This window comes from Oryzias latipes, chromosome 10 (genome assembly GCF_002234675.1).
Source record: "Oryzias latipes chromosome 10, ASM223467v1".
Taxonomy (NCBI): domain Eukaryota; kingdom Metazoa; phylum Chordata; class Actinopteri; order Beloniformes; family Adrianichthyidae; genus Oryzias; species Oryzias latipes.
Genome location: NC_019868.2, coordinates 25,640,236 through 25,652,503, shown reverse-complemented (window position 1 = coordinate 25,652,503; position 12,268 = coordinate 25,640,236). Strand labels below are relative to the sequence as shown.

Here is a 12,268-nt window from a genome sequence, read left to right as displayed (position 1 = left end):
AGGCCTGAAGCGGAATATTTCTGCTGTAAAATTGGATCGTTAAATTTTATGTGAATAGGTTGCTTACAAATCACCTAGTGGTCACGTGTTGAACTGCGCCCTGCTTTCCAAGTGGCATCGCACAGGAGGTTAAAGGGGATTCCACTTGGTTCTTTGACAATGCTCTGAAATACTGACTCAATATTACGAAGTTCACTTTTCTGCACACACCTGCTTGTTTTTCTAGATTTGTTTTCGTCTCATATTTTTAGTCATGGTATTTGACCCTTGGACATGGAAAAAAAAACAGGGAACTGACTAAGCCGCTTGCTCCAAATCAAATAACTAATGTTTAATTGCATTTATACTGTCTTTACTTTTTCTAATTGTATCATTTCTAACTTTTAAACATTTCCTGGGGATGGAAAACAATGGTAAAATCAACAATGGTGTTCCCAGTCAGATATTAAGTTTAGCCGTTTCATCATGGCTGTTGAGTCTGTGACTGCTTTAATACTTTGAATTATTTGACCATGCAATATTTAATTTTCTGTGACTTCAACAAAATGCAACCTGATAAGAAAAAAAAAGTACATCATATTTTAAGAAATTTGTTACTATGTATTATCACAGTCTGTATAAGATTTTCTTTATTATATTCAAAAGCAACAGTTATGTGAACATATTTCTACTTTACCTCTTAAGTAAAAAAGAACCACATTTGTAAATGGGGGTAAAAGTATCATGATTGAGTTTTTTTCATATTAGCTGAAAAGCTCAGATTTTGAGTCAGTAAAGAAATCTATGCAAAAAAAAAAAAACTTTCCTTAACCACAAAATACATAAACAATGATTCCATTACAAACATTTTTAGATAAAGATGCAAATGAACAAACAGCAGCAAACCTCAACTTGCTGCAGAAGAGGCCAAGGATGCCTCTAGTCTGATGCAACGCCTAATGCAAGTCATAACTAGTAAATAATAAAGTAGTTACCCAACAGTAGGACACACCTAAAAATCCAACACTAACTCTGTGTTTTGGCTTTTTTAGCAAGACAATAAGTGCAAACCTGAACTCTCTTCCCGAACCTCAGCAGGCTCCTGATTGGTTAGGTCTGGGGATCCTGATGCCATGGCAGCACTGTCACTGCTGGGAGACAGAAGAACAAATAAAAGGTAAAGGCACCTTTCATCAACATGCAAAGAACACAAGGTGCTTGACATAAAAGACATAAACATAGGTTAAAACAATCAAAAGTCATAAAACACAATAGGCTAAAAGCAAAAACAATTAAAATATGGAGAAAGCAAATGGAAGGAAACGCTGTGGCAAACAGTTTGAGAAGAAACACTATGGATCAGAAAATAGAAAAGTAAAAGAAATGAACAAATGATAACCATAATGGTTATATAATTCTTAAAAGTCAAATAAATAAGTTAATTAAATGAGTCAAGTAAATTAAAGGTTAAAGAGATGACTGTTACATCTGTATTTGCTGCATAAAATACAAAAAAGGAAAGTTAACAAAGAAAGTATTCGGTAACTAAACAGAATAGAGTTGAATTTGAAAAAACAAAAAACAAACAAATGTGGTTTTTGTTTCCTTGCACGGACAAACCCCGAACTATATTTCTAACCTCTGAACTCCCCACACTCTGGCACGTTCCTCGAAGTCCACTGACAGGAATCTTTTATGTGTTCAAAAACTCTCTGGGAAAAGTGTTCTATAAATAAAGATTTATTCAACTTTATTGATTATTACTAGGACTGGATATCAATCCCAGCAAATTTGATTTTCAGTTACAAGTATTGATTTAATTCAATCGGTTTAAACACTAATTATTCCATCGATTTTACACCACAAAAACAAATTCGTTGGATCATGTCAACTATTTTCAGTTAGAAAATGATCAACAAAAACTAGGAGAAAAACTGTTCTTGTGCCTTTCTCTGTCTCCTTAACCATGTTCCGTCTTCCTTCAGACACAACTTTTAGGATGTTGTTGGAATTCTGAATTTAAAATGTAAACACAGACGTTTAAAGCTGCAAAGTGTTAGAAAAACTTTTGCCAACTTCAACGTTAAATCATCCTTTTTTCAGTTCCTGCCCAGCGGCCCAAACACTTCAATAGATCAGTTTCCAGAGCGTCTAATTCTGTGCACTAAAATTGTCATTTCTCTGAAATTGCAGTCCTCTTGCAACCTCAAACATAACTGGCGGTCACATGAGGCTGCGGCGTGCGATAGCTCACCAACAGCAGCTATATAAAGTGTGCTAAATTCTAGATTTATTTGAAAGTTGCATCAAAAATGTGTGAAATCTGTCGTTTCTCTTTATTCCACTTCAGCAGAAAGACGTTTGAAACAGGAATACAGCTCCAGGGGTTTCTACAAGCTGATATTTAATTGCAAGGTCTATTCTCAATCCTTTGGTGAACTCTTAACGTACAAGAATTACAGATTCTCTGATCACTTTAAAGATGAACCTACGGAGGTGCTTCTTGATTAATTTCAAAAATAAACTTGTCACACAAAGTAAAGTCAACAAAGCAGAGTAAAACAAAACAAAAACAGTAATTGATTAGTAACTATAACTCTGTAAAACAGATAAAAATAGTAAACATAAATGAAAAAAAAAAGAAAAGCAAGTGGAAAACTGTAAATTTGATGTTTTCCAAAAGGTTTTCTCTTCTGTTTTGATGAAAGACTTTCACTAAAAAACACGTCCTTTTTCTCCAAATCTAAATGACAACTACAGTCATTTCAGTTTCAAACATCTTGAAAAACTAGAGTTACAGTATTTAAACATTTCTTATAACACTTGCATTTGTCAACTCATAACTCAAATTTATCCCCATTTCTTCTTAACTTCCGTTTGCTTTTACTAATTACGATAATAAACTGACTTTTCAATTCTATCTGATTAATCTTCCTAACAACATTTAGCAAAAAAACTGCAGATTTCTTTAAATAAATTTCTCAAATCAGAGACTTTTTCCACCAGTTCCAACAAAAAATCAATTAAAAACTGTCATCGGTCTCAGCTTTACACAATAACATAATGTTACCTTAATTTTTTGTTTTGTTTTATACTTTTACCCCCCCCCCCCCAGCACTTTCTTTTGTTAAAAAACTGATGTGCAGTTTATCATTCTTTACTGTATGTCCTGCAAATGTCCCATAATTAATTAAAATTAGCAAAGATCAAAGGTACTAAATCAAAGCAAAAAAGTACTCACTGATATAACGCAGTATAGTATGGATGTAATAGTAAAACTAAAAGTATATTTATAAATAAAACTGTCTCTAACTAAGCAGACTTTCCTCTCGTTAAGATTTCTCATCATTGGATGCCTGGAAAAGCTCCATGATTGAATTTGCCCTTTGAGTTTTTGGAAAAAGACGTAGAATAAGCACAAAAATGGCAGAGAAATGTTTAGAAAAGTAAAATGAAATAAAAAAATAGGCTTCACTACACAAGGAGAGCGGCTGGAGAGCCTCTTGTCATCTGTGTTTACAGTGAGGGGAGCATTATAAAAACATGGAACATTCCAGAGGGTTTGTTGTCATGGCAAGAATGTTTCCTCAGAGTTACCACAATGCAATAAGATCCAATAAAGTACTATTATTTCACCAGAAGCACCTTTAACGTTTTCAAAAACAAAAACAAAAAAACATCTGAATTCAAATGATCTAAAGCACTCTGTGGTGTACCTAAAAAAAAAAAAAAGGGTACCAACTTATCATTTTGTAAACGCTAAAAAAGTTACATTAATTATCTGTAAACACTCATTGTTGTTGTCGTTATGAGCTGACAGCTCTTGTCTGATCATTTCCTGTCTCTTCCCACAGGAACTCAGTATGGCTGACAGGGAAACGCACAAACACTTGAGGAGGCGTCACAACATCTCTACAAAACTTAGATACGCAGATGACAAAAACACATTTATGCCATGTCTGCTTCATGGGAACAGTAAAGAGCCACACAAAAACGCCCCACTGCTACACTGCAGCGACGGCCAAAAACAACATTATGATCTACACATCAACAGACTATTGTGCAACAAGGACTATTTTAAAAAATAGATACTTCAGTACATTTGTAGACAGTGTTTAGATTGGTGAAATTTGAAGAACACATGAAAAAAACTGCAAAAACCTAAAGGAATGCAGAACTTTTCAGTGTGCAGTTTTTCTGTAAGTCAGCAGAACTTTTTCTAAACTGAGTTAATAAATGCCACGCTGCTAGCCATTTCATTCTTGCAAAGATTTAACACCTTGTTTTTAGACATTCCAGATATTTTTCTCATGTTTTAAGATGTTTTGGATTTGGAAATGTATTAATTTCAAGCACTTCTAACTTATCTTTGATGTACACTTTCTCTAAGGAGGAGGATTAAGGCCATGAAATGAAAATAAATGAATAAAGTGCCAAAATAAATTCTTCTCTTTTTTACAGAAATATGAGATTAAAGGCAGAATTCTTCAGAAAACAGAATTCTGAAATTACAGTAAATACTTAAAGTCAGAATTCTAAGAAAAAAAAAAAAGTCAAAAATTTAGAGATATAATTCAGAATTTTGAGATTAAAATACAGAATTCTAAGAAAAAAAGCCAGAATTCTGACATTCAAGTTAAAATTCTGTGATAGATTCGAGTCAAAATTCTAAGATTAAAATCAGAATATTGAGATTAAAGTCAGAATTATTTTTGGTCCTTTATTTTTTTCTCCATGGCCCTAATCCTCTTCCATATTTCTCAAAAACACACAGTCAAGATTTTTTTTTTTTTATCTCACCAGGATCTAGAATTAAGGAACCTATTATCAAAATGTGTTACATGTCTTTACTCCGTACTCTTGACAAAATAAAACATTGATTTGATCTTAAAAAAAAAACAAAAAAAACGAAGGTCTTGCAAACGTGGAGAAGTCACCTCTGATTAGACTTCTCACTGAAGTGAGTCATCGCGATAATCGGCTGTCCGTCCTGGGGGAGGATCCCTCCTTCATGTGGGCACCCCGCAGGTTTCTTTGTTTTTTCCGGAATCCGTTTTTTTTAGGAGTTTTTCCTTACCACGAAGGGGGTCTAAGGAATGTTTAGTTAAGTTTAGTCAGTTTGTTAGTTCAATTTAGTATTTTCCTATTGAATTCTATGTATTCATGATCCTTTTGATTTTATGTTTAACTTTTCAATTACCGATATGAAGCACACCGAGACGACTGTTGTTGTGAATTTGGGCTCTATATACAAAACTGAATTGAATTGAATTAAAAGTGATGACAAATATTAGTGATTATGACTAAAGTTACAGGTTTTGAGTAGGCGAAGGTGGAATAAATGCTGCAGAAATGAAAGAAAAAGAAAGTGAGATGAATCCAAGGCAAGAGAAGGAAGGGGTCAGAGAAAGGGGTTGTGGGAAAGTTCGGCATGAAAGCAGAGAAGAGTGTGTTAAGATAAACAGAAGAAGATTGGGATGAAGGAGACCAAAGGGAAAACAGCCTTACAGTAAACAGAGAGGCCTTCCAGAGGACAGATGATTGCTTTTAGACTGAAGGTTTTCAGTTGTTTCCATTCAAAGCTATTGATTTTAAAATACCTCAAACAATGTATTTACGTTATTAATCAGTGTTTACTTTAACCTAAGAGCTGGCTGAACTGAAACTCAATCATTATTACTGACTTTCTCAGCCCAAAAAACTCAAATTCACATCAGAAAAGGAACTATTTGGAAAACAAAACTGGACGTAAAGCTGATTTTGATGAGTTCAATCCATGGTGCTTTAAATATTTCAGGCTGACAAATGCTCCCTCATAGAAATTATGGATATTTGTGACTCATTATACACATTTGCCTGAATATAACGATCTGAGGTCTTGGCTGTGAGTCAGACTAGTGTTGCACCAACGCTCCGTAACTCGCAGTTCAGGTTTGAGACGCCTCAGGCTTCATCCTGGATTATTTTCAGTTTTCTTAAAAAAACAGAAAGTTGATTTACTTTTTTACCCGTCACCTGGGAGTGTGAAAAATGACATCCTTGTTGGGTTAGGTTAAACCAACAGAAAAGAGTTTATTGTTCTTTCAAAAAGTGAGCTGTGTTGGTGCAGAGAAAAGCCTGCTGGTTTGTTTCGGCAGCTTCACTTTTATTTTATTTTTGGCGCTAAACAAAAATCAAAGCTCTTCGATGTTGATCCAAACAGCATCAAGTTTTATAAAAAGTTTCCAAAGTAAACCTGAAAAACAATGATTTCCTAAAATTCTGGGATCAATTTCAAGGGTCTTCAGAATTCATTTTTGGTGTCAAAATGATGATTTGTAAAAAAAAGCACCGGAATTTTTATAGCTGACATGGATTAAAACAATGTCTTGTAATTCTCTCTCTGAGGGTATTTTGGCTTCAAATGTGATTTTAAAAAATTGATGTTCTTTGATAGATTGAAGCTTGAGTGCTTTGAATGGCAAAGTTTTATCACACAAACCTTTTTCTGTTTTCTGTAACATGCCATTTAAAAAAAAAAAGATTTTTATTTAATCCTCTTTTGATGGTACAGTCTTCTCCTATATGCCATTGTGCTCTTACTATGGTTATTTCCTGCACATACAAAGTAGAGTTTACTGGAATTACTCCAATAGAAACATCAGAAAAGCCAGTAATTTGACCCAATTATGGAATAGACATTATATTAAACACTGTCATCCATCCATCCATCCATCCTGTTTCACTCATTCAGGACTGGGCCACGGGGGCAGCAGTCTAAGCAAAGATGCCCAGACTTCCCTCTCCCCGGCCACTTCCTTAGGGGGACACAGAGGCGTTCCCAGGCCAGCTGAGAGCGTGTCCTGGGTTTTCCCCAGGGCCACCATCTGGAGGACCGGAACCCCCCCCCCCCCAGGGAAGGCCTGAGCCACCTCAACTGGCTCCTCTGGCTGTGGAGGAGCAGTGGCTCTACTCTGAGCTCCCTCTGGACTGACTCTCCTTCTCACCTCATCTCTGGCTTTAAGCCACCCTGCGGGGGAAGCTCATTTCAGCCGCTCGTATTCGGGATCTTCTTTTTTCCTGTCATTTCGGTCACCCAGAGCTCATGACTAAAGGCGAGTATTGGAACGAAGATCAACCAGCAAATTGAGAGATGAGCTCTTTCCTCCCAATGGACCAGCACAGCAACGGCACATCAGCAGACGCAATCCGCTCATGAATCTCACGCTCCAATCTGCCCTCAATCAAGATACTTAAACTTCTTAGCCCAGAGAGGACAAACTACCTTTTTCCAGTCAAAACGATCAGTTGACGTTAAATTTCCTTTTACTACAATTGTTTTCCTTGATATATTCAATAACTACAACTCCGGATTTTGTTCAAAAATGTCAAGGTTCACTTACTTTTCTCCATTTCTTTTCTTTTTTCTTGGATCAAATCTGCATTACTAATTCCCCAGATTGATTTATGAGTTTTCTGGCTGCTATTTATTAACTCTCAATAGATGCTAATCTTGCCGCATGTATTGCAAATCTGCAAACTCTCAAGCTCATCATTAGCTTTATTTGGAAGCAGAACTTGTACGATAGCTGCATTAGATAATGAAAGATTCAAACCAGCAGGGGGTTTCCTTTATTAGACGGTTGAAAAAATAAATAAACAAACCTCAGTAAGCCCAGCTTTTGTAATCAAGTGAAGCTACGTGAGCTAGTGTGAACCTGTTAACTTATCCCAACAGTTTCTGTCTGAATCAGTGTAACAAAAAACAAAATTTCCCTGCTTTCAGTTTTGAAATAATCCAGTTTGGGAAGAGAATGGTTCGACAGAGGTGAAGCAGGGAACTGTGGAAAGACTGAGGGAAGCTAATGACGTCTAAAACCAAAGCTTTTCTAGTCCGGGTGACTTTAACCAGATTTTATCAGCAGGTCTCGGTCTTCTGATGTAAGGAGGTCTGCTTCTGTAGTAATCCCCCAATGTTTCATTGAGCCACAGTGCTGACTAACCTCTACATGTCAGCCCAAGTCTGCCTCACCGTGCTCAGTAAATATGCTTTTTGTGAAATAATAACGGCACACCTCATTCTGTAGCCTCTGAGATCCCCACACTCTGTTCCTGATGCCACTTTGACAGCAGTGAGGGTTAACAGGCGCAGCCCAGAGAAACGTTTACCTTGAGGTTTTCTATGACTTATTAAGACATTCTTGAGTTCCAACCTCTGCTGCTGCAATTCTGCAAATCCTGTAATGCCTTGTATCCCACAACATGATTAAAGCCCAGTAAACATCGGTCTTAAGGAAGCAGCACATCACACGGCTGCTTTTCACAATAAAAGCCAAAGGAGGGGCATGAATGTCAAACGAGCAAACATGAATTTTAAATGTATAGTTTGGTTTGCAAAAACGATATAAAAAGACTTCATCCCTTTATTTTTCCTGACCTGCTATATCACTTTTGGGGTCAAGGGGTTGCTGGAGCCCGTCATGGCTGCTATTGGGCGATGGCGGGGTACAATGGAATGATCGCCAGTCTGTCACCGGGCACAAGTCTGTCTAAAGACTTCTAAAAAAAGGTCATTTTTAACTTTAAAAAAAAAAAGGTCAGAGGGCTTGGGAATGTGTGCTCTTCTGGTTGATTTCCTACCTCAATGTTTATAGGTCAAAGATTGTGCTGGATGGGCCATTCCAAGAAAATATTTCCATGAACTCTTTAATTGATAATTTTTTTATGCATCAGGCAGCAGTAGATGCAAAAATTGGTGTAAGGTAAATCCAGGTGTAAGAGTTTTATTTATTTGGGCAACAGTTTTGCAATTAATAAGAAAAATATACAAATATGTTTTTGTCAAAGGTGCTTTAAAGTTTTAATTGAAGCAAATTTATTATTATTAGCAGTAGTAGAGCAAAATCTAAAACTAGTGTAAATCTGATATTGGAAACAGATTGATAATCAGATTTTCCAAACAGTCTAATGGACTTATGTTCAATGGGCTGACCTTTTGACCTTACATGAAGGCATTCTCAAACTAAAGCCAAGTTTGCTTAGCTGGTTGTAAATTGCCTTTAAATATTAGTCCAGACACCGTTCACACATCACATATAGAAGGTGATGGTACGACTCTATGTTGGCTTTCTCTTTGCCAGTTAATAGAAAGATGCAAGTAAGTAAATGTTTATAGAAATAAAGATAAAATAATTTTAAAAAAAGCTTCACAATAGTAAAAGAGAGCATAAAGTTACAGAAATAAAAAAAAGACGACTAATCATACCATTCATAGGACAGGCTAAAAAAAAGATTTAGTCAGAGTAAAATAGTTTAAAATCAACAAATAGTTTTTCTGAATCAAAATATCATGACCTGTATTTTAAAACACTCAAAGGAGTTGATCTGTTGTAATGATGTAATGTTGATACAGAATGCTGGGTAAAAAAAAACAGATCACTGATTTGTGGCAGGATGGTCACTTAATTGTACCCAAATCAATCACCATTAGGGGTCAAATGCACTTTGGGACAGATTCAAAGGCTGTGAGAGCACAATCAATTTAATAGACAGAATTCAGATGTTCCCAGAAAAAGAAAGGGGCTTTTGCCACAGAACCAAATCCATAAACGTACAAATAAAAGCTAAAAATACTGGAATTTTAGTCATTAGGTTCAGATCAGGGCTGCACGGTGGCGCAGTGGGTAGCGCTCTTGCCTCACAGAAAGAAGGCCCCTGGGGGGACCTGAAACAGAACATCAATGGGGGGCCTTACTGTGTGGAGTTTGCATGTTCTCCCCGTGCATGTGTGGGTTTTCTCCGGGGTCTCCAGCTTCCTCCCACCGTCCAAAAACATGCTTCATAGGTTTATTGGTTGATCTAAATTGTCCCTAGGTGTGAGTGTGAGAGTGAATGGGTGTGTGATTGTGGCCCTGCGACAGACTGGCGACCCGTCCAGGGTGTCCCCTGCCTTCGCCCACAAGTGGCTGGGATAGGCTCCGGCAGCCCCGTGACCCCGAAAGGGATAAAACGGCAGAAGATGAGTGAATGAAAAAAACAAAAAAAAGGTTCAGATCAGTTCTGGAGAAATACTGCACTTCTTGGTGAGGTAAGGGATCATTGTCTGTTTATCAAATTTTTTTTTTTTTTACTCTAAATGTTAAGAAGAGGCTATTCCTGGCTATAATTCCTTTAAACTAGAGTTAACTATTTCAACCTAAGCCTTGTGCCATGACTTAAGACTGGTCTGTATGCGGGGATTTCTGCAGATCTGAAGCATTAGTCACAGGTACCAATACGGAAGGCCGACCCGTACGGGTGCTGCAGGTTTTTGGGTTGTCCGGGCCAATGGAGGGTCGTAGAAAGGAGTGGCTGCATCTTAAAGACCCAATCCAATGAAAAATACGTTTTTGGTGTTTTTAAAATGTTTTCTCATGATGGCACACCGACATTTAAAAGAATTTTAGATTAAAACTGCGTTTTTTGAGTGTTGCTTTTATGAAAAATCTGTACGTCTTACCTACTTTGCCCTTACATGTTACATGTTTGCCATGACCCGTCACTCGCAGCATGCCCGTAGGAAGAACGTGCAGGAACATTTTTGCTCTACAGGCTCACCGAGTGGTCTACAACCTTAATATTTCGCATCTACCTGTAAGGGCAATTGTGACTAAGGCATTCGTTTCAAATGTCAAAACTGAGTTTTACTTTATGAGGAGAAAGCAAGTACATCGCACAATCTCCCTCCAGAGGTTACTAAATTATTCTGACAAATAATCTTGGTCCAAATCTACATAAGCAGGAAGCAGATGCCATCATGTCACATGTATCTCTCCATGTTAATTCAATAAAGCTGTAATGGAGAGCAGGATGTTAAAAGATAATCTGAAGGAAGGACAAACATCTTTTACTCTTCTATATAGCTGCTTTGCTAGATTTTTTTTGTCTTTTCATGAGTTTTCTTTCAATGGTCTCCTCGTTCTGAGCCAAAAGGCCATAAAAGGCTGTAAACTATATGAAGAATGTAGCCAGATAACAAAGCCTCACACCAACATTTATTTCTCCCCTCATTCCTTTTGTCTCAGTATCTCAGCATTTGGTCTGTCTCTCCATCTCTGGCTCTCATCCAGATGCACAAACCTGACCGTGAACATGGCCTTTACAACCATGGTATTTCCTCTCGACCCATCCAACCACTCCACGCCCGGAGATGATGGCCAAGAAGGGAATTATTCATTAAACTCCTCTCCTGAACTCTGAAGAATGTGATTACAAGTTTCCCATGAAATCCAAAGTAAACAACCTGATTTATGTGAGAATGGTTCAGAGGGAGCAGAGCGGCCCCAGGTGAACCTCTTCAAGCTCTGATTAAAAAATGAGATGAGACACGAAGAGCTCTAGCTTTTACTTTGAAATACCAGAATCTTAAAGATGATCACCTCTGTGAGCATCTGTATTGCTGCTAGCTGCTAATTACAACTGTGCAAATTTCAGGCTGCACATTGAGGAGGTGAGAATCCAGAACCAGCTTTTAGTAGAAAGTCTAACAAATAAAGCCACAACTGTTGATTCAAGCATTGATCTCCTGGGTTCAAGAATACGAATTTGGAGCCTTGTCCTTTGGTGTCACGTCCAACAAACATAGTGACAAACGTGGAGAAAAAAAAAAACGTATAAAATACATAAATCTGGACAAATACAAGTCGAGCATCACAAAGTAATTTGTCTGCTTCTTTCCCTCCAAAGTTTTTCGGCTGCATTTAATTTGAAGTTTGAATCCACGATACTCCGTTTTTAAGCCTTAGCCTCATGCACCTGTATGGGGGTTGACCTGTGTGGATGCCGCAGGTTTTTGGGTCGTAGAGAAGAGTGGCTGCTTCTTAAAGGGAGCGCAGGCGTGTCTCGCAGCTCCCCTTGAGGCTCGTACTGCCACCTCATGACAATGGAACATGCCATGCCACATGTTTGTGGTAAGCATTTGTAAGGATGATATAAGTTAAACCCCTTATGACGTACGGCATCGTCATGCTACGCTGCAAGTTCTGGCTCCTTAGTGCCGCAAATTTTGACCACATTGTAAGGAACTAGACTCAAGAAAGTCTTCTTTTGTCATGATTAGGCCTGCACAATATACCGCAAATTTATCGTTATCGCAAAATCCAACTCTGCAATATGCATATCGCAAAAGATGGCAAATATCGCAATAAATCGTAAACCTTGAATGTGCTAAAACAATCTTATGTCAGCTTGAACCATTTAACAAATCAAATAAATCCCTTTATGGATTTGACCAATCGGATGGAGGCCTATTATGTTAGATGTTTGTCACCTA

General features: G+C 37.5%; 1 protein-coding gene across 7 annotated transcripts in view; it reads right to left on the bottom strand.

The window, feature by feature from the left end:
- Positions 1-12,268, bottom strand: part of LOC101157306 (probable serine/threonine-protein kinase kinX) — a 51,010-nt gene that overhangs the window by 23,586 nt on the left and 15,156 nt on the right. For 5 of the 7 annotated variants that reach the window (XM_011480477.3, XM_011480483.3, XM_011480482.3 and 2 more), the window contains exon 2: positions 1,051-1,130. In XM_011480477.3, the coding sequence (XP_011478779.2) occupies positions 1,051-1,130 (80 nt within the window). The remainder of the gene's footprint in view (positions 1-1,050; positions 1,131-12,268) is intronic. The other 2 variants (XM_011480478.3, XM_011480481.3) reach the window with 1 other exon arrangement.